The sequence below is a fragment of the Pygocentrus nattereri genome, chromosome 6 (genome assembly GCF_015220715.1).
Source record: "Pygocentrus nattereri isolate fPygNat1 chromosome 6, fPygNat1.pri, whole genome shotgun sequence".
NCBI lineage: Eukaryota > Metazoa > Chordata > Actinopteri > Characiformes > Serrasalmidae > Pygocentrus > Pygocentrus nattereri.
The window spans coordinates 31,518,848-31,540,984 of NC_051216.1; the positions used below are offsets into that span (position 1 = coordinate 31,518,848).

At 39.6% G+C, this 22,137-nt stretch overlaps 1 protein-coding gene across 14 annotated transcripts in view; it reads right to left on the bottom strand.

Annotated features, from left to right (window-relative positions):
- Positions 1–2,152: 2,152 nt before the first annotated feature.
- The window catches only part of caska (calcium/calmodulin-dependent serine protein kinase a), a 291,499-nt gene continuing 271,514 nt past the window's right edge, over positions 2,153–22,137 (bottom strand). For 5 of the 14 annotated variants that reach the window (XM_037539390.1, XM_037539384.1, XM_037539383.1 and 2 more), the window contains 5 exons: positions 10,170–10,250; positions 9,231–9,311; positions 8,917–9,119; positions 8,643–8,726; positions 2,153–3,514 (listed from right to left, as the gene is read on the bottom strand). In XM_037539390.1, the coding sequence (XP_037395287.1) occupies positions 3,338–3,514; positions 8,643–8,726; positions 8,917–9,119; positions 9,231–9,311; positions 10,170–10,250 (626 nt within the window). In that variant the 3' untranslated portion in view covers positions 2,153–3,337. The remainder of the gene's footprint in view (positions 3,515–8,642; positions 8,727–8,916; positions 9,120–9,230; positions 9,312–10,169; positions 10,251–22,137) is intronic. The other 9 variants (XM_037539394.1, XM_037539389.1, XM_037539385.1 and 6 more) reach the window with 3 other exon arrangements.

A 22,137-nucleotide genomic window follows, 5' to 3' on the forward strand; every position in this document is an offset into this window, starting at 1 on the left:
CATATTTTTAGATTTTTTTTTTAAAGGGAACAGAGCTTGTCTGTCTAATAAAAGGTGGAACCGAGTTCCACAATTTAGAAGCCTAATAACCGAAAGAGTCTCTCTATGTTTTCTGTATTTTACTGAAGGTATTGGTAGAAGACCAGTATCTGCAGATCTAAGACCACATACTGGAACATAAACAAGCAGACATTTTGTGATGTAAGTAGGTGCTTTAGGATCATTTACAGCCTTGAAAAGTAGCAGCAGAACTTTAAAATCTATCCTAAAGATACAGGAAGCCAGTGCAGTTCTTCCAAAACGGGGGTGATATGAGCCGAGTTGGGATGCTGCCACATGAGTTGTAGAGGATGAATTGTTTTCATAGGAAGCCCAGTAAGAAGAGCATTACAGTGATCAACTCACAGTCTGACTTGGTGCTTGTAACAAATGCATGAAGTTTCTCTGTCGCTCTGAGAAAGAAAGGCCTGAGTTTTAGTGATATTTCTCAAATGATAAAAAGCTACTTTACTGACTGAATTTACATGCGGGATTAAACAGAGCTCAGAGTTTAGGTTACACTTATGTTTCATACTTCATGTTTGGTATTTGAAGCTAAAGAACCAAGTCTCACAAAGCAGCTTTCCTTGAGTTTTAGTACCAACTATCAGCATTTCATTTCGTTCATGATGTAGTTGCAACGAATCCTGTGACATTCACTGAGAAAGTCATGTACAACAGGTCAAGCAGGTTGTATCCTAAAGCCTAGCAAATAAAATGCAACAGTTTTGAAATGCTAAGCCTTTTAAAGCAGTTTACTGCTACAGCTCATAAACAGCTTTGTCCACCATTATTTATTTCCTGGTTTGGAAAGATTCATGTGTCAGATTGCAATGATTTCTGGGCAAGTATTGCTGCTGAAGTCATCACTTGCATTCACTTGACCTCTTGCCCCTCCAAGAGGTCATCTTACACCTTTCACTTTAGCTAATAATGTCATGGCCCTTAAGATGGTGCCCAGGACCTCTGGTATTGAAATGGACTGCATGTTTCCTTGTACAGTTATTGACCCCAGTCATGCTCTATTGTGCTGATCTTTGCCAAAAAACATCAAATGGCAGGAGGACACAGTAGAGGACAAGAGCAGTTAGCCTTTTTCATCTTACCTGATCACGCTTTGAGGACTCACTCTCACAAAGGCAAAGCAGTTCAGTTTCGGTTAATGCAGCAGTAATTCCGAAATATGTCAACATCTGAAAACTACATCAACAGAAATCCAGTCTCGTTTCATTTTTTCCATTACTCTCAGAGTAGAGAGGAGGAATGTCCTGCAGAGCTACCCTCAAACTGAGATTATTTCCAGCTCTAAACTAAACACACCTGGCTATAATATTCAGATGCTCCTGAGAAGAGTTTGGTCACTTCTGCTGGTTCGTGCAGTAAAGGGCTGGACTGAAGTTGCACCAGAGAGAGCAGCAGAGAAGAATGACCCACAGGCCCATCCAGCTCAGAGATACATTAACAGGCCAAACATTTGGCAGCAGCACATCAATATATGGACCTCAAAGTACCTCAAAAGTGACTTCTTTTCTCAGGTTTTTACTTGGTATCAAGTAGAGTCAAAAGAATGGCTTATTTTCTCTAATTAAGCTTGCTTTCTTTAAATTTAATCATTTAGATAAAGTAAGCTAAAATTTTTAGCAAATCATTCATCCAAATGAATTCAAATTTCAGGAAAATAAGTCAATATTTGAGATCCAAAGTCAATATTTTGACAAAATAAGTCATTATTTTGAGAGACTAAGTGAATTTTGACATGCTGCCAGAAACAGAGGATAAGACGCAAGAAAGGGATTGCTTCTGCACTGCCTGGTGGGCATTGCATTCCATATTAAGTATATACAATGCAGACCTTATCGTTCTCTCTCTCTCTCTCTCTCTCTCTCTCTCTCTCACACACACACACCTGGGCATTTATCCCACTTGCAGTCATGCTCATACGGGCAGGCAGGATGTGACCTACCACAGCTGCAGAATAAGAATAAGAAAAAAAAAAAGCCACAGAGGAGAAATGTTTCCATCCGCTCCTCCTCTGCCAACACACACACAGCAGCCAAGCATATGAGCAGAGTCAGCCAGCACAGCACGGAGCAAAGAGCAGACAACACTGAGCTTCTTCACCACAGAAAAGGAAATATATTTAAAAAACTGTTCATACTGAAGAGCCGGTCAGCCGTCAGCAGAGGAATTTACACAGGGCAGTCTGAGAGTAAACAGTTTGTCAAGTACAGAATCATTCAGATGCACAAACCGGGGATTCGTTTGCTGCACAGTTCATTTTGCAAAAATGAGTTTGAGTGCACCTCTATCTGAAACAGTTAGACACAGAATAAAAATCTTTTTTTCTTCTTTTGATTCGACATTAATACTCTCTGACAACACATTTCTGAAATGGCAAAACCAGAATATATTTGTTTTTGTACTTTTTTTCCCCCCTGTTGATCTCACAAGTTAAACCGAGACCATTAATACAGCTCACTTCATGGCTGGTAAAAAGATGTCGTTTAGAAAGATGCCCGATAGGATGTGCATAGGTGCATTTTTTGTTTTTTTCCCTCTCCGCTGGATAGCCCGGACCGGAGAGAGTTTGTCCAGACAAATGGAATGTTCTCTGCTGTGGATAACAGTAGTCTGACACTGGTAACACTGACAGCATCTAAAAGCCTCTGAATGCTGAAATGTTCACATGCATGAGACCTCAGATCTAAAAACATTTATGTACTTCTTTGTTTTTAGAGAGACAGTATCTGGGTGACTCATCTGAAGGTGGTTTAGAGACAGTGCACTGAAACAAATGGGCCGTGTGGAAAAGATAATGAGATTTTGTGTGAGGGCTGACATAATGGAAGCGTACAGGCTAATGATGGATAAAATTCTTCTAGGACGCTGCTGCTGTCTGCGTTTACTCCGAGCAGAACCCGGCACTTGTAGAGTAGGAAACATGTATTTAGACAGGGGAGAGGAAAACAAAGAAAAAAACAAGCAATAAACAAAAACAGTGTTTAAGATACTGTCTCTTTAAATGAAAAGTCTACAAAATGTTGCATCCTATCTATAAGGACATGACAATATTCAGGATTTTATCATCTTTTTTTTAATACAATGTTACGTCTAAGGGGGCTGAGATTGGACTGACTTAAGGTCATGTACACCGAGGTTTGCTGAAAAATTGGAGGCGGGGTTTTTCTCGCCTCAAGGAATGACGCTTTGTCCTTTTATTTTATTTTCTTTTGCGCAGAAATGCATGGCAGAGAGACTGGAGCTGGGCATGTAGACTGTGGGACAGTTTAGGGGTGTGCTAGTAGACCCAGGACACGGGCACCCACTGGGCCGTGGTGCACACTAGGTCTATCGCCTCCTCCAGGTGCCGGATTGTCTCGTCTATCTCATTGTTGATGATGGTCAGGTCGAAGTAGTGTGCGTAGGTCTTCTGGAGGATCTCAGACTCTTTCTGCAGCCGCTGGAGTGACTCATCCTGCAGGGTGAGAAACAGAGAGTGAGTGAAGGAGGAAGAGATGAGAGTGGCGGTGACCAGAGGAAAAATAGAGAGGCCTTGAGATGAGCAAATACAGAAAAGGAAAAGCCTGCACTGCAAAATGCTGCATGCATGTATAGATTTTTTGCTTTGTTACAAAAAAAAAATTACTGAAATGGGTTCAATGTGCACAGATTACAGTCATATCCAACATAACCTACTGTATATTGTTGTAAACACCTTGTACATTTAGTTTACATTAGGGATGTACAACACACTATATAGGCAAAAGTACGTGGACAACAAATTAATCTGTTCAGGTGCTTTAGCCACACCCGCTGCTAACAGGTGTCATTCAGATAACCGTGCAGTCTTTATCGAGACTGGCACTAAAATAGGCTGTACTGAAGAGCTCAGCGGCTTTAAATGTGGCACCGTCATAGGATTCTACCTTTGAAACAAGTCAGACTGTGAAATTTCTGCTCTGTTTGTTGGACAAATCTGGATTTGACAGATGCCAGGAGAGCACTAACTACTGAAATGCATAGTGCCAACAGTAAAGTATGGTGGAGGAGGGATAATGGTCTGGGGCTCTTAGTTCCAATGAAGGATAATGTTAATGCTACAGCATTCAAAGACATTTGAGACACTTATATGCTTCTAACTTGTTTCTAACCCCTCCTGTTCCAGCATGACTGTGCCTGGTTTGACAAGTTTGGTGTAGAGAAATTTCAGTGGTCTGCACTGAACCCTGACCTCAACCCCACTAAACACCTCTGGAATGAACTGGAACGCTGACTGTTGAACCAGGCCTTCTCACCCAACATCAGTGTCTGACCTCACAAATGCTATTTTGACTGAATGGGCACACATTTTTACAGGCACACTCCAAACTGTTGTGAGGAGCCTTCACAGAAGAGTGGATGCTGTTTTAGCTGCAAAGCAGGAGCTGCAAACTCCATATTAAAACCTACAGTTTTGGAATTTGTGACAGGACCTGTCTCACAATCTCCATTCTAATTAATCCCAAAAGTGCTAGATGGGGATGAGTCAAATTCTTCCACACCAAATTCATGTAGCCCTGCCTTTATGTCTTTCCCCAAACTGGTCCCACAAAGTAAGAAGCATTTAACTGTCCAAAACGTCTTGGTATTCTGAAGCATTAGGATTTCCCTTAAGTGGAACCAAAAAGCCTATGACAATATGGATTATTTCTCTTCTACCAAACTTTATAGTTGGCTCACTGCAGTCAGGCAGGTAACATTCTCCTGGCATTCACCAGGCTCATCCAGCAGACTAGAGAACCGTGAATCATCACTCCAGAATATATGTTTCCATTGCTCCAGAGTCCAGTGGAGCCATGTTTTACATCACTCCATCCGATACTTTGCATTGTGCTTGGTGATGTAAAGCTTGCATGTAGTTGCTCAGTGATGGAAACCTTTTCCATGAAGCTCCCAGCACACCGCTTTTGTGCTGATGTTAATGCCAGAGGAGGTCTGGAACCCTGCGGTTACTGAGTCAGCAGTGTGTTGGCGACTTTAATGCACTATGCACCTCTCTAACTTTACATGGTCTGAAACTTTGTGGCTGAGTTGCTGTGTGGTTCCTAACTTGTTCCACTCTTCAATAAAAACACTCACAGTTGATCATGATATATCTAGCAGGGAAGAAACTTCACAAACTGACTTTTGTGCAACAGTGGCATCTTATTACAGTACCATGCTCAAAATCAGTGAGCTCTTTAGAACAACTCAAATGTGTGTAAAGGCAGACTGCATGGCTAGAGGCTTGATTTTATAAACCTGTGGCAATGGGGCTGAATAAAACACCTGAATTCAATGATTGATAGATGTGTCGCAATATTATTGTCCATATCAAGTATTTCATAACTACACTATATTGCCATAAGTATCTGCCTTCACACGCATATAAACTTGAGTGAAATCCCATTCTTAATCCATAGTGTTTAATATGATGTTGGCCCGCCTTTTGCAGCTATAACAGCTTCAACTCTTCTGGGAAGGCTTTCCACAAGGGTTAGGAGTGGGTTTATGGGAATTTTTGATCATTCATCCAGAATCATGTTGGAATAGGAAGGGGCCGTCCCCAAACTGTTTCCATAAAGTCGGGACCATGAGATTGTCCAAAATATCTTGGTCTGCTGAAGCATTAAGACTGGAACTAAGGGGCCAAGCCCAACTCCTGAAAAACAACCCCATACCTTAGTACCTCCTTTACACTTGGCACAACGCAGTCAGACAAGTACCGTTCTCCTGGCAACTGCTAAACCCAGAGCCATCCAACTGAATGGCAGACAGAGATGCGAGATTTCATCACTCCAGTGAACATGTCTCCACTGCTCTAGAGTCCGGTAGAGGCGCTTTACACCATTGCATTCGAGGCTTTGCACTGCGCTTGGTGATGTAAGGCTTGGATGCAGCTGCTCTGTCATGGAAACCCGTTCCATGAAACTCTCTACGCTGTTCTTGAGCTAATCTGAAGACCACATGAAGTTTGGAGGTCTGTAGAGATTGACTCTGCAGAAAGTTGGTGACCTGTGCGCACTATGCGCCTCAGCATCCTCTGACCCCGCTCTGAGACTTTACATGGCCTACCACTTTGTGGCTGAGTTGCTGTCGTTCCCAATTGCTTCCACTTTGTTATAATACTACTGACAGTTAACTGTGGAATATTTAGTAACAAGGAAATTTTACAACTGGACTTCACAGGTGTCATCCTGTGAAGTCTGGCACCATGCTAGAATTCACTGAGCTCTTGAGAGCGACCCATTCTTTAACAAATGTTTGTAAAAGCAGTCTGCATGCCTAAGTGCTTGATATTATACACATAGACGTGATTGTAACACCTGAATTCAATGATTTACTGAATGAAATACTTTTGGCAATATTGTGTAAAACTAACCAATGTTCCATCTTTAGTCACAAAGTGTCAATCATCATCATTTTTTTTTGTTTATTACTTGTGTCATATATTGTTCAGACACAAAAGAAATGTATTAACACTTAATGCGAGGGCTATCTACATTGAGACCTGAAAACACTTGCATAAGCATTGAATTATATATTTATAAAGCCATACTTGAGTATTTATGAACATGCCTGTAATTGCATGTTGACATTAGATGTCTTATGAATTAAATGACATTGTGTTGACATAAGGGACCTTAAACAAAATGACAGACGTTAGTTCTATATATAAGACTCTTATGAAGCATCATTCCTAAGTAATGGAATGTTGCCCCTCAACAGATTTTTCTTATATTTGCTAATTTGTCACATTTAAATGTTTCAGATCATCCAAAATATAAGATAAAGACAAGACAAGCAAACACAAAATGTAGCTTTTAAACGATCATTCCATTTATTTTAAGATAAAGATTTATTCAAAATCACCCATATGAAAAAGTAATTGCCCCCTCCCCCAAAACAAAAAAATATCCACCTTTGACTCTTCAGCCCACAAAATACTATCCCCCAAGTCCATATAGATATTTTTTTAGCAAATGAAAGACCAGCTTTTTGGTCAGCAATGGTTTGCGCCTTGCAACTCTACCATAGATATAATTTCTGCCCAGCGTCTTCGTTACTGTGGAATCATCTACGATGACTTTAACTGAGGCAAGCAAGAAAGTTCTTTAGATGTTCATCTGGGTTCTTTTGTTGCCTCCTGGATGAGTCATCCATGCGCTCTTGAAGAAACTGTGGTAAGCCGGCCACTCCTGGGAGGGTTCACTACTGTTCTGTTTTCTGCATTTGTGGATAATAATGGCTCTCACTGTGGTTTGCTAGAGTCAAAGAAATTTAGCAAATGCTTTGTAACTCTTTCCAGACTGATAGATTTCAATGACTTTGTTTTGCATCTGTATTTGAATCTCCTTAGAATCTAGTAGCATGTGCTACTTTTTAAGACCTCCTCGCCTGCTTCACACTGCCAGACAGGTTTAATTTAACTGATGTTTAGATTTAACAGGTCTGGCAGCAATCATGTCTGGGTGTGGCTAGTGACACTGAACCTAGCAGTCAATTGAATTTGGTTAACTGATGATTTAGTAGCTGAGGGGGCAATTTCACATAGGGCCAGGCAGGGCTGGACAGCATTTTCCTTCCATATATGAAATAATAATTTAAAACAGCATTTTGTGTTTACTTTTGTGTACAAAAATACAATTTCTGTTGAGGAGACCTGCATGACTGCAAACGTGAACAAATTACTGTATTTACAAACTGTATTTGTACTCAGGTAGATACAGGCAGGGAACTTCTAGCAATATTTTACCAAGGATATTCCTAGAGGATTTTTGCACAAATATGTATATTCATAAATAGTGGCTTTAGGTATGAAAGATCAAGTATATCAAAATCTTCTAAAAAAAACAACAAAAAAAAAAAACAACTCACGTATGGTGTTCTTAACTAGGCTACAGCCTCTAAGCTCCATTACTTGGGAATAGAATTCTAGGACTGTCATGGTATCTTCATAACAGCGTTATAAACTGAACAACTGTCTGCCACTTTAGTTTAAGGCCTCTTATGTCAATACTGTTTAAAAATTCTCAAGTAGTCCTATTCAAGTGTCATGAAGTTCCTATGTAGGCATCGTTCAAATAAAGTGACTAAAAACTCTTTCTAAATGCAATTGTTGGCCAACATTGATCGTGATCATGATCTCACAAAGCCTTGGGTAAGATATGCAGCTATATAAAGATGTAGCATTGGGGAAGATTGTGCTATATGAAACACAAAGTAGGATCCTTTGCCGTGGAATACTGGGAAGTACAGGGGGATCATGTTGCTCTAGTTTTTTCTTTTTTTGTATGTGGGAGTCTAGGACTGTCTTGGTATCTGTGATCGAGGGACAGGTGAAGCGGATTTTCAGGAGAACTGCACTAGGAATGGACTCCTGTTATACTTACAGGCAGCTTCCTGCACCACCTGGGAAGCTGAGTGCAGTGGAAAGGAATGCAAAAGAAATCAAAACGCAAGCCAGTGCATACAACACATGCAAAAAGAAGAGCCAAACACAGACAGAGCTGAACAAAAGGAGACGAAAAAGAGCACATCATGAACTGTCTAGTACAGGTGATGAACAGAGAGATGTATCTTACCTCATTCATGCCTGGGGTGATGGTTGGCGCAGCTATGAAAACCACGTAAGGGGCGAATTCTGCTGTCCGCAAGACCTTCAGGGCCTGCAAATGATCACAAACAAGCCTCCTTGTATACCAAAACCATTAAGCCAGAAACATCTTGGCAACATAGCCTGGCTGAAATTTCAAAGGGAACTTTATTATGTCAAAACACTGTGCAGCATACACTGGCAGAGGGTTCTACAGCTTTTGCAGTTACAATGTGAATGTGAATGTGAAAGAGAGTCGTGACCTGTGGCTCCACATCCAGTATGGATATGAGGCCCTGCTCGTGGATTTTGCGTATCGTCTCCAGCCGGGTGCCGTACATGGCGTCCTCATGGCTGCCATACTCCAGGTAGTCATTGTTGGCGATGTCCTGCATCATTTGGTCATGTGATACAAAGTAATAGTTCTTGCCATTTTCCTCATCTTTCTTAGGAGGTCTGGTCGTGTCTGTTAGTGTTTATACATATATCAACGTTCACAGATATCATTACAATGTTACATTATAATTACATTATAATAATTAGTAAAAATGGCAAAATTGAGTTGCTGTTGTCTTACGTGGAATGGGGTAGGCAAATCTGTCGGGATGTTTGGTGATGAGTGTGTTCTTGATGTGTCTCCTGCCAACACCATGAGCTCCTACAGATGGTGCAGCAAACAGAAAAGCATTGAAATTAAAGCCTGAACCTGGTCTGTACTTGTGACCAGACCTGACTAGGCTGTACGTCTACGGCTAAATTTAAAACTCAAACCTGGACCAAACCTGCTAACACTGCTGCAAAATGTATTAAAGAGATTAACTAGCTATGTTCCACAGACTGCAGTCATATCACTTTTCTTGCCCCCAAAGTTTGCGAGCTAACTTGCCCATGCTTCTATCCAACCAAAAGTCTTGTCTGGACTCTCTCACCCTGCTGCACACCTGCTATCACTCTCCTGCCAGTTCTCAGGCACTTTTTAAAATAAATATGCTAAGGATTTCATTTCTTTGGTCACTGTTCAACCACAAGCCTGCAGCACCCCTACTGTCTATGCACGTAAAGGTAAATGCTAGCTAGATAAAGCCTGTTTCCAAAGAGTAAATTGATAGAAAATGACCAGAAATTATTATAAAAATTCTTGCTACAACATAACAGATGATATGAACATGCAAGACTTGTCTATCCATTATAACGGGTAATGGATGTACACAATGAAGATATCCCTGATTCATTTGCAATTTTAAACAGTTCCACTTTTCTTTTGTTCATGATGAACAGCAAGCGTGTTAGCTAGGCTGTGTATTGACAGAGAATGACTAGAGAGAGTGTGCCAAAAAAGAAAATGCATCTGAGTGTGCAAATACAAAAATAAACCAGTTACATAAAAAGATTAAACAATTTGACAATCTGAGCTCAACCTGAGCCCAACGTATGTGAAAAATTGGCCAGAACCAAAATGTGATATTTTGTCAGGCCTTGTCAGACTCAGGACCTATATAAGCAGTACCATACATACCTAACAACACTAGTGTTTTCCTCTTGAAAGCTGGCAACTTCACTACCTCCTCATACGTGACGAGATCTAGTTGATCAAACACTGAAAAGCAAAAAGCAGGAGAACGTTTAAGGAGTCAGTCAAAGTTCCAGAGACATGGTGAATGTCTCATTCAGTCTAATAAACTTTGTGCCTTACAATCACTACTGCAACAATCTGAAGCACTCTTCTAGATGCTGACAACACCAAATATGTTAATTTGCTTCTAAGCCAGGGGTGCTAAAGTCCAGTCATGAAAGTTCATGTATCATCCTGCTTAGTTTTCACACTAGCTCTGAACAGAAGCTCCTAAAGGGTTTAAAAAACATTCCTGAAGCTGATGAACAGCAGTGACAACACTGTTCCAACTCTAGGAATGCTAATAATATTGAAAGTAGTTTGGCAAAACTTAGCCAAGACACGTTTTGTACCAAATTTGCTTCTTTGATTTCATACTAGAGCCATGAGGCTATTGATGCCAATAAGATATAAACTTCCATTACTTGTCAACTATGTCTTGACTGACTGACTACATTTATGATAAAGGGAACATTGTGTAAATTACATTTTCCGCTGAGCTGTTTATTTAAGCCAGGAATGGGAAAGGAGTATATTTAGATGGGGACTAGCATTTCTGCTGCTGGGGCCTATTTTCATGTCTGAGACTGCAGTGACCAGTAAGGTCAACATGCCTGCCCCTACATGCTTATGTAATGTAAGGGTGGCTGAATGAAGGTTATGTGTTTTGATCCTGCAGCTGGGTGACACGGGATCCCCTACTGAGTCACAGTGGCTTTATCTATCACTGTACTGCTCGGGAAAAGTGCTGAGAGGACTGCGTGCTGCAGGGCTCAGAGCACAGCAAACCAGAGGGGCTGCATCAAAGAGCATGAGAAGTCATAAACACTAGGCCTCAGCCGATATGAAAACTGATACAGATACTGAGCTAAAGGAGCTAGAAAAGGACAAATTAAACAGACTCTGATCATTTTAAATAAACAGTGCTTTACTGATTGATACACCTGTCAGGCTGCTTAAAAAACTCTTATAATTTAAAAGGAAATTCACAACACCTTCAACATTTCTGCATAATTAAGCCTGTAAGATGTAAACAAATCAGTCAGAATGGTTTAATGTCAAATCACAAAGTTATTTCATGAAATGGTTACAAATATGCCGCCTGATGTCTCAGACATTGTTAGATTTTGGCCTAAAACTTCCATTTCATTCCATTCATAGTGAAGAGGTACATGCAGGGCAAAGTAGTCCCACAAGAAAATGTACTCTTCCAGATTTAACACTATTTTTCTATCACCAACATTACATAGGAAAACTCAAGATGACATGAAGGTTCACTGATCATTTTAGACAGTAAATAATAATGGCTATATTTCAGTTGTAGACATTGTGACATCTGGTTCCAATCACAGCCACTGTAAAGAAGTTGGTGAGTCTACAATGGACCATTTCACATTAATCTACATTAAATGACTTTGTCTACATCTCAACCATGTAATTATGCAGACATCTAGAAAAATCAGCAGAATTCCCCTTTAATGTACTACATATTAATGTATTATAATAGATTGAACTATATTACTGCATTCTCTCACATGCAATCTTTTACATTGCTATAACTGTATTTTGCTAGAGAAATAAACATTATCTAGTTATTGTCAGCTGCAACAAGAGTCAATGCAATGTCTGACTTACTGTATATGAGTCCAGTGTTTGAATTATGTATACTGAACTCCGTGGCATTCCCCTTTGACTTTAAAATTAAATTCTGAAATAGGTGAATGACAAATGTTTAACTCTGGAACAGGTTTAAAGTACACCGTTTGTTCTATTTAACAAAAGAACCTCACTTAAACTGTGTTCCCACAAATCACTTTCTTTCCTAAAGCTTTTTTTAATCACTTTTTTTTGCAATATTTTATTTTGTTCAATATTTCTATTCCCAGACATTTGGGAAAATAAATATGTGGAACCCTAATATTGTCCTATTTTATCCATTGAATTATATATCGGTTGAGCCCTAGTAAAAATGAGGGAAGGCCTGCTAACTCAGCCTTACACTGTCTTGTTCACTCAGCCTGTTTGATATGGTTTCCTGCTCTGCAGTGCTAACATGAGCAGACAAAGCACATTTGACATAAACAAGGAAACATACATGTTCAGAAGGGTACATTTCGAGGAGGCAACTGTGAGGTGGAAAAGGAAAGGAGACTGAGCTGAAACACAGAGGGAAGGAGATTCTTGTGGATTTTTAAAGAGATCTACTACGAAAAGGAAGTGGCTAATGTAAGAGAGGTGCCTGCGGGGCTATTTTAGCGTGAGTAGGAGTGCAGTACAGAGATGTGCAGGGAGAAGTAGGTCTTGTACGCCGATGCTGACTTGAGTCTGTGTGTGTAACAGGAGCTTGCTGCCTGAGTAGCTGCCATGCGAAAGGAGATCCTCTGCAGACTCTTCTCTTACTCTCCGCATAGATGCCTTAAATGATTCATGCTGGTCTTTCACATGACCTGAGACACGTGCCTGTGTGCTCAAGATCTTTAAGGGGGTTTGACATGCTGGAAGCTTTATTTCTTGTTTAAAGGGGCCATATTTTGTGTTTTTTGTGTTGTTTTTACTTAAGGTGTGCAGTTTTGGGTGGGTTTATACACCAGCAGTCATAATTCATTTTTACATGTCTATTCAGGCCCTCTTATTAATTGCTTCTGTTACAGCGCTTTTGCAACTCATACATCTAAATCACCTCATGCGTATGCACTGCATTAAAAGTTGTTATGACTAAACGTTGCATTTAACTATGCTGATAACCTATGGAAGGAACCTATTTCTTTAGGTACTGTTTACACTCTGAATTACAACTGCCAGCAGCCATTAGGTTTGGTTTAGAGAGCTGCTGTAATGTTACTTTGGCAGGTGAGCAGTCCTTTGTTGTCAGGGAATGTACATCCTGTTAGAGCTTTAAATAAGACGCCAAACCTCAACTTAGCATATTAAAGATGTTTCTGAAATGGTTCCTAAAGTATTGCTTTGCGTCTTGGGGTCATTAGAGGTTATACAAAGAAACAATGAGGAGCAGATACTTTCAATAGGGACATATTTGTCCTCAGCCAGGCTAGCCTCAGTGATTAATTAGCTAGCTTTGCAAACTTTGTAACACAAATGTTCTTCATCAGAGCACAGCCTGCACAGACAAGTGCTGAGAAACACAGGGCAGTTTCCTAGAAAATAAAGGACCCTGGAACATAGGGATGACCCCCTTTGGCAAAGACACATCTTCAAAAGGGACCAACAAGGCTGCATTGTTTTGAATAATTTAGTAACAGACAATTAAGTACATTTTAAAAATTGTTTTATTTAAATGTTTTAGCCCCTGCAGATTAAACTAGTAACAAATATGAGGTAATGCTAATTTAAGCCTAGCCTAGCTGTGCTACTTCAGAATTCTGAGAATTCATAGTAGTTAAATAATATACTATAGAAAAACAATACACTCAAATGGGCTGTTTTTACAGTATAGTTTCCACATATGGAGAGTACAGTCTCATGTGAATGACTATTTAAAAACTTACAACATGAACTTGTATTTAAAAAAAGCAAGGAAAATTTGTTTTTCCATAACATGTGAATGCATGAGTGGGTAGTGGGCAACCAAACAGCTACAGGATGTAAAATAAGCACATCAAAATACAGAAGCAAGCCAAAAGGAAAAAACACGCACAGATACTGAAATGGCTCACTGGGCCTGGTTTCGGGTGTTTTGTTATCTGTTGTTCCCGCAACAGAAACAAATCAACGTTACTAATAAGCACACATGGAAACTAGGTTAATGTCACCACTGCTGAGACACTAAGAGAAAGTGGCAGAAAGAAAAAAAACCATAGCGACAAAGTCACTCTGTATTACTTACATGCACAGAAGCCATTCGTAAGGAGACAGCATGAAAAATGGACAGGGGAGGGTCATTGAGTTGTGGCTCAGATACAGAATAACATCAGTCAACAGACAGAACAATGGCACTTAGTCAAAGCTCTGACGCAGAACTGCCCTTTTCATACAGAACAACATGACAGACTTTTAACAATGGTGGCCATCCACACGGCACATAGCGGCGTGGATGGAGCTGTTACAAAGCAGACAAAAGAGGCTTAAAATGAAACAAACAAACAAAAGAAGATGCAACATGCATCTGACATTTAGAGCAATGTACTGTCAATGAGGCAGCACCAAACTTTGGTGCAGCATGCGTTCACAGTGAAGGAAGAGTAAGAATGTTGTAATGGTTCTGAATGAACAGTAGTTAAGCCACAGGCAGCAATAATACAAAGCTGAAAGAAAGAAACACTGAAACAAAGCAGATTAATGAGCATTTAAAAATAACACACTGATATGCATGATGACATTGACAGTGGTCAGTGGTAGACAATTTGTCTCTTAATAATTACACATCTGATTCAACACTGTGCATCAGGCCAAGGTCAGCAGAAAATACTAGACTGGATATAGGAGGGCAAACAGAAGAAATTTAACCTGACACAGCACACACTCACTTTGTGTAATATGATGTTAGCGGTGTATTTCCTCTTGTGGGATAGTAGTGTGCTTGAGTAGTCAGAGCATGATAGCCCACTTTTAGATGCTGATTTCAAAGAAATGGTTTGCTGAAAACTCAAATGTACACAATGTTCCACTTAGCCCAGATCAGTCAAGGCAAGTTTGTTGTCCAAATTTTGCTTCTTTAGTTGGAACTAACATTACTAACACACACTAGAAGTCAATAGTCACTCAAATCTTTTCTGTAAATGTATTGCTAAAGCCTCTCAACCCACTGAGACTACATCCTGGTCATAATTAGGGCTGATTTAGGTCAAACCTCAGTGTAGCTGAGTGCAGCGAGCAGCCCCCCCCCTTTTTTTTAAAACAATGTTGCCGAACTGTGTTGCCCCTTGTTGTGCATGCATGTTGCACAAGTGTGCACTCTACAGACTGCATTCATGATTTCTGTTTCTTTTATAAAAATTATAAACTTATATAACTGTTTAATCTTCAACTTGCAAACTTTTCACTCATTCCTAAATGCTGTATAACCATTAGGATTTTGGATATTACAAGATTTTGGAAAGAATTACAGGTGACGTAAGATGACGGAAAACATTTATATGTCTCCAATACAGTTGGTGTTAATCATAACATAGCATTGATATTTCTTGTATATGTAAATCCCACATACATAATGTATATCATAAAGAAATACAAATGAAAGTGGTCCAAAATGTGTTTTGGAACAAAACCTTCATAAGTTTAAAAAACAAAATCAACATCACAAATGTAATCTAGCATCCATATGCCTGTGTGATGTGCATGCATGTGAAAGGAGTCGGATTCTGCAGGAAGTCGACAAACACTACTTCAGCTACATGATGAAGTTCTGTTCAATTTTATACCTCACAGTAGGTCATACTGAGTCCTAAAATCAATAAGTTAGTGCAACATTAATGAAGAGCTGGATATGGTTTGAGTGAGTTGAGAAATGTTTTAGAGATGTATTTGCACAACAGATTTGGGTGACTGTTGACTTACAGTATGGCAATGGTAGCCTTAAAGCTCCAGTGCTAAAATAAAGAAGCAAAATTTAGACACCAAACATGGCTTGACAGATTGACTACATCTGGGGTGAGTGGAAAACTGTATGCATTTCTATAAGAACTCTTTGACTGTAATGTAAGGTGAATATGTGACCTCATTTTTAAGGTCTTATTATTCTGATATCAGAGTACAATGGAATGCATCATCATTGTAAACACAAACTCAACAGTGGTCGTACTGTAGAACTGTATTTATGATGGTTTTTTGCATTAGGTTTTCTGGATGATCTATAAGTGTAAGAACATCCCATAATAAACAGTAAATGGGCCATCCTTAGTATATCATGTCATCAGTGCAGGGCAGAAAAGACCAACTCAGTGTTCGATGCACAAAAGCCCTTCGCCAGACAAGTACCCTACATGAGCATCTTTATGCAATTAAATAACAAAAGAGGAATTTGTTAAATGACCGAGAAAAGGGAAGCATAATACCCAGAACAGACTCGCTCCCTGCCTCTGTGGCTGGGTGCGCGCTAATCAGATCCAGTAAAGTGGGACGCTGCGCTCAGAGAGGATTATGGCTGAGCTGCGCTCCACTGCACTGCTGGCAGAGGCCACCCCGCTTCCTTAGCCCAGTGTGCTGTGGCTGACCACTGGACCTCAGCGACAGGCTGGACATATTATAACCAGAGCAGTCTGAAAAGTTACGCATTAAATTAACTGGATTGAAATAACTCAAAACTGAAGGTGATGCCATACACTAAGAAAAACATTTAACTGAGAGCCTTCACTTCGTCTCTGAGACTATATAGTCCAAGAAGAAGAATACAGTACTGTGCAAAAGTCAGAGACCACCCATGATTTATTTAATGCCCAGTTTAAATGATGTACAAGTTATCATTCTTTCAGCAGGAAATAAGTGAAAAAACATGAGTCTCCAAAACTGGATCACAAAAATGATTCAAATACAAGAGAAAATGGGACTGCAAGACCTGGTAGAACACCAAAACTGTCAGCATCAGATAAACAGGACTTAAAGCTTTGAGAGAGAGGAGAAAATCAAGGTCAACTTGGAGCTTCAGATCTGAAAAAAATCACAGGTGTCTCTGTCCATCCTTCCACTGTGTGAAGACAACTCAACAAAATAAGTCTGAAAGGATGTGTGGCTGTCAAGACACTATTACTGAGAAAAAGAAATGTTAATAAAAATGTTTAAATCAATCAAAGAAGCTGAACAATGGACTGACCAACCCAGCGTCCAGACCTCAACATCACTGAAGGTATTTGGGATTATTTGGATTGTGAGAAGCAAGAAATTCAACCAACTTCTAAGACTGAACTTTAAAGCTGTGAAAAACATCACCACAGATTTATTTGAAGAACGTAAGTCTCCTGAAAAGAATGAAAGCTGTCACAAATACAAAGAGTGGATACAGTACACACTGAAATTTTTATTTTTATATTTTTTCATTATATTGTCTGACAATGAAAAATTAATAACTTGTACTTAACGGCAGTTTTGACTATATATTATTTTTCCTCATCAAAAAATGTATTACACTTTTATGAATGTATATTCTAATTTAAGTTGTTCAAGATTTTCCTCATGACTTTTCCTGAAACTCAGGAAAACATGTTTTGCTAAAATAGTTCTTTGGTAGTTTGTAAACGGACATACTTGGAAGTTTTAATCCTTTGCCAATGTGGCCCACTGGCCTTTGCTTTAAGCCTCCTGGCGGGACTCACTGTTGAAAAATGAGTAAATAAAGCTGCAATCACTAAACTATGTGTGAGATGAATTAACTGGCATACCACTCCTGTGAGAAACTGTACAGGTAGATGAAAAATATCAAAATTGCCATTTAAGCTTTCCACTCTCTCTGTTCCACTCTCCGCATCCTCCATTGTCTTTCCCTCTCTTTCCTGTGTGTCTTTTTCTCTCTACACTTTTGCATACAACTGTGCATGTGTGTTGCCTCTGGAACAAATGTCAGAAAAAGAACTGCATGTTCGGAGCTTCAAAAAATGGGTTTCCATGGGTCCGATGGACGAGTCTGGGTTTGGCGAATGACAGGTGAATGCTATCTGTCAGTTGTTAAGTTTGGTGGAGGAGGGAAAATGCTAATGGGTTGTTTTTCAGAGGTTGGCCTAGAGCCCTTAGTTCCAGTGAAGGAAAAATCTTAATGCTTCAGCAGACCAAGACATTTTGGACAATTCTATGCTTCCAAATTTGTGGGAACAGATTGGGGAAGATCCTTTTCTGGTCCAGCATGACTAACTCCCAGTGCACAAAGCAAGGTCCATAAAGGCATGGCTGGGTGAGTCTGTTGAGTTTGACCTCAATCCCATCTAACAATTTTAGGAATAACTAGAATGGACATTGTGAGCCAGGTTCTCTTGTCCAACATCAGTGCCTGACCTAACAAATGCTCTTCTAGATGAATGGGCGAAATCTTGTAGAAAGCTTCCCAGAAGAGTGGAAGCGGTTATAGTTGCAGTGGAGAGCACAACTCTTTACAAATGCCTATGGATTTTGAATGGGATGTCATAAAAGCGATATAGGTATAATAGTGTAATGAGTAGGTGTCTTTGGTATGGATATTATATATATATATATATATATATATATATATATATATATATATATATATATATATATATATATATATATACACACACACACACACACACACATACACACACATGTATATCCACATATGTATATATACACACCAATATATACAGTATTTCACAAAAGTGAGTACACCCCTCAGATTTATGCAAATATTTTAATATATCTTTTCATGGGACAACACTATAAAAAGGAAACAGATATAACAAAGTAGTAAGTGTACAGCTTGTCTAGCAGTACAGATTTACTGTCCTCTGAAAATAACTCAACACACAACTATTCATGTCTAAATAGCTGGCAACACAACACAAGTGAGTACACATAGTGAACATGTCCAAATTGTGCTCAATTGTGTCATTGTCCCTCTCTGGTGCTATGGAACTTGTTAGGTGTTTTGGATACAATTCACTCATACTGGCCGCTGGATATTCAACATGGCACCTCATGGTAAAGAACTCTCTGGGGATGTGAGAAATAGAATTGTTGCTCTCCACAAAGATGGCCTAGGCTATAAGAAGACTGGTCATTTAAGATGGACTGATTTCAAAATTTGAAATTATTTTTGGGAATAATGGACACTGCATCCACCAGACTAAAAACCTTCCAGCTTGTTATTAGCACACAGGTCAAAAGCCAGCATCCATAATGGTATGGGGGAGCATTAGTGCACATGGCATAGGTGTCTTGCACATCTGTGAAGGCACCTTTAATGCTAAATGAAATATACAGGTTTTGGCAACATATTCCCCCCTCCAGACAACGTCTCTTTCAGGGAAGGCCTTGAATATTTCAGCAAGACAATGCTAAACCACAAACTGCATCCATCACAACAGCATGGCTTCACAGAATAAGAGTCCAGCTGCTGAACTGGCCTGCCTGCAGTCCAGACCTTTCACCAATAGAAAATATTTGGCACATCATGAAATGAAAAATCTAGCAAAGAAGGCCCAGCACGGTTGAGCAGCTAGAATCCCACATCAGACAGGAATGGGACAACATTCCTCTTCCAAAACTCCAGCATTGGTCTTCTCACTTACTGGACATTTACGAACTATTGTTAAAAGAAGAGGGGATACTAAGAATGGTAGACATGGCCCCGTCCCAGCTTTTTTGAGATGTGCTGCTGCCATCAAGTTCTAAATGAGCTAATGTTTTTCATGAAATGGTCAAATGTCTCACTTTCAACATCTGATATGTGTTCTATGTTCTACTGTGAATAATGGGTCTATGAGATTTGTAAATCATTGCATTAAAGTTTGATTTACATTTATTTACATTTTACACGTGAAATTTTATACAGCGTCCCAACTTTGGGTTATATATATGTGTGTGTGTGTGTGTGTGTGTGTGTGTGTGTGTGTGTCAGCATGTGTGCGTGTGTGCGCTCTTCTCTCTGACACCTGAGCTCTATTCCCAATTGGTCATGAACGTTATGGAATAACAGGGTAGTCTGGTCTGCACTCTGCTCTGTGCTCCTGTGATAAACACACACACACGCACACGCACGCGCACGCACGCGCACACACGCGCACACACGCGCACACACGCACACGCACACACACGCACACACAGCAGTGTGGTGTGTGCAGGCGTGTACTTTAGTTCTAGCGGGTGGGATTCACAGAGGCATGCTAAAATGAGGCCCTCTGAACAGCCAAACAAGCAGAAAGTGCTGACTGCAGCCCTGCTGCTTGTGCACTCTTTAAGAGCGGCTGATCTGTCAGAGACAGTGATCACACGCACGGCTGTTTGGCCATGTGCTGACCGCAGGGCTCCCTGCTATTTGAGGAAGGGCTGCAGACAAGGCCCAAGGCTGAGTGAGCCTAAGACTTCATGCACACGTAGACAGATAACTCTGAAAGCAGAATTTTTATCATCCTTTGGGAATTACATTTACATAAAATCCCCAATTCAGTGATATCCTGTTGTTATTGTAAGTCATGTGGCAGCTCACTTCACTACCTTGTAAACATGATGTGATCACTAGCTTGCTTTGCTACAAAGCATCCGTATTTGGAGAGCTGGCTCAGAAAAGGTCTGCCAGTCTGTCATCTGACAGAGCCTTCAGGTACTTCAGATGAAAATGCATTTCTCTCTATTACTATTATTCAGTTTATAAAGTAAACATATTGCCTTGTTCAGAATGATTTGAGAGATTGCAGATTTTAAAATTTTCCCATACATTTAAAACTCTAATTATGGACAAAAGAGATTGTATGATCTATGATGAACTCATTTCAAATTTATCAATGTGCGATGGCTGATAATAATCACGATGATGTCCACGATGATGTCCACTTATTTTCTCCTCCAATCACAGAGCACCTGTTACACTATCCACCATTACCTCCATGAAGCAGATTTTAGCAGTGAGCTCAGTTCATGCGAATGTACTTTAGCTTCAGTCATACAAAAGATGTGCCTGAACTATCTGCAAAAGAGACCTGATATTTCACAGTAGATGAAGCCCTTTTTTCCAAAGGCAAATATAAAACGTCAGCCACTATGGTAAAGAGGAAAGTTGATTAGTCCTTAACGGCAGTGATCTGCCAACTGTCATCAGTGGTGAGATAAAAATCCACCACAGCTGTGGCAGTACTCTTTAGCTAGGATGCTTGACGGTTCGAGTTTTCACATTTACTGCTTTCTTTCATCCTTATTGTGTATATTTTAGCTCTGATTATAGTAGATCTCATCATTAGGGTAATTGTGTTGCTTGTAAAGAGTGGACGCATGCTTTATAAGGAAGTGTTGTGCTTGATGTTAGGTTTATGTTAACCTGTGTTCTCATTAATGTGAGCGCAATCTTGCTTTGTTTTGTCTCAACTGGTACAAAAATGTGCTTATAGTGGTGATGTGCCAAACACTGCATGCTGCTATTGTGATGCTGCACAGGCCTCATGTAACCTGCTGTGATATCAGAAAAAAAATCCCTGACCACCCAAAAAAAGTAGCCAGGTAGTGGTCGACCAAACATTTGTGCCTAGAGGCCAATAAGTTGATGAGTCAGGCCTTACTCCCGTTCACTGTTCAAAACTGTGGAATCACTGTTTTCATTTATATAAAAGCAAAAAAATGCAACGCGTTCCAGAAAGAGCTATAACAGATTCTGTTATTAAGAAAGTATACAGAAATGAGTGTCCAGAATTTCTCATCATTAAAACACGGTAATTAAAGATAAATAACATAGAAAAAAACAATAAATATCAAGAGATCATTTGTTGTTCCCTGAAAAGTAAGTATTAAGTATTAAAGTAACATCTTAAATCATTCATGTCCAGTTTATACAGTCATATGCAAGAGTTTGGGCACCTCTGGTCAAATTTTAAGTTTTGTTAATTTTCTATATGAAAATAGCACATCCTTTACAAAGAACACACAATTACTGTTTATTTGCTGAATTTAACACAGAAAATATGGCCTGTGCAAAAGTTATGGCACATTGCATTTATATTCTAGGTTTTATTTATTTTATTTATTATGGTAAACATAATAATACCATACAAGTAAATTCCATACAGATGATGTGTTAACTTATTTTCACTTTGAAAATTAGCACAACAATTTGACCAGGATTGCATGCACCTGGATTATTTCAATCTACACTGAGTTATTTTGTGAATTAATTAATGACAATTAATAATAAGTGATTTTAAACAGTATGTGAGCACTTTCTTTGATAATGTCCCTATAATCTGGAGATGCCCCACTTCAATATGAA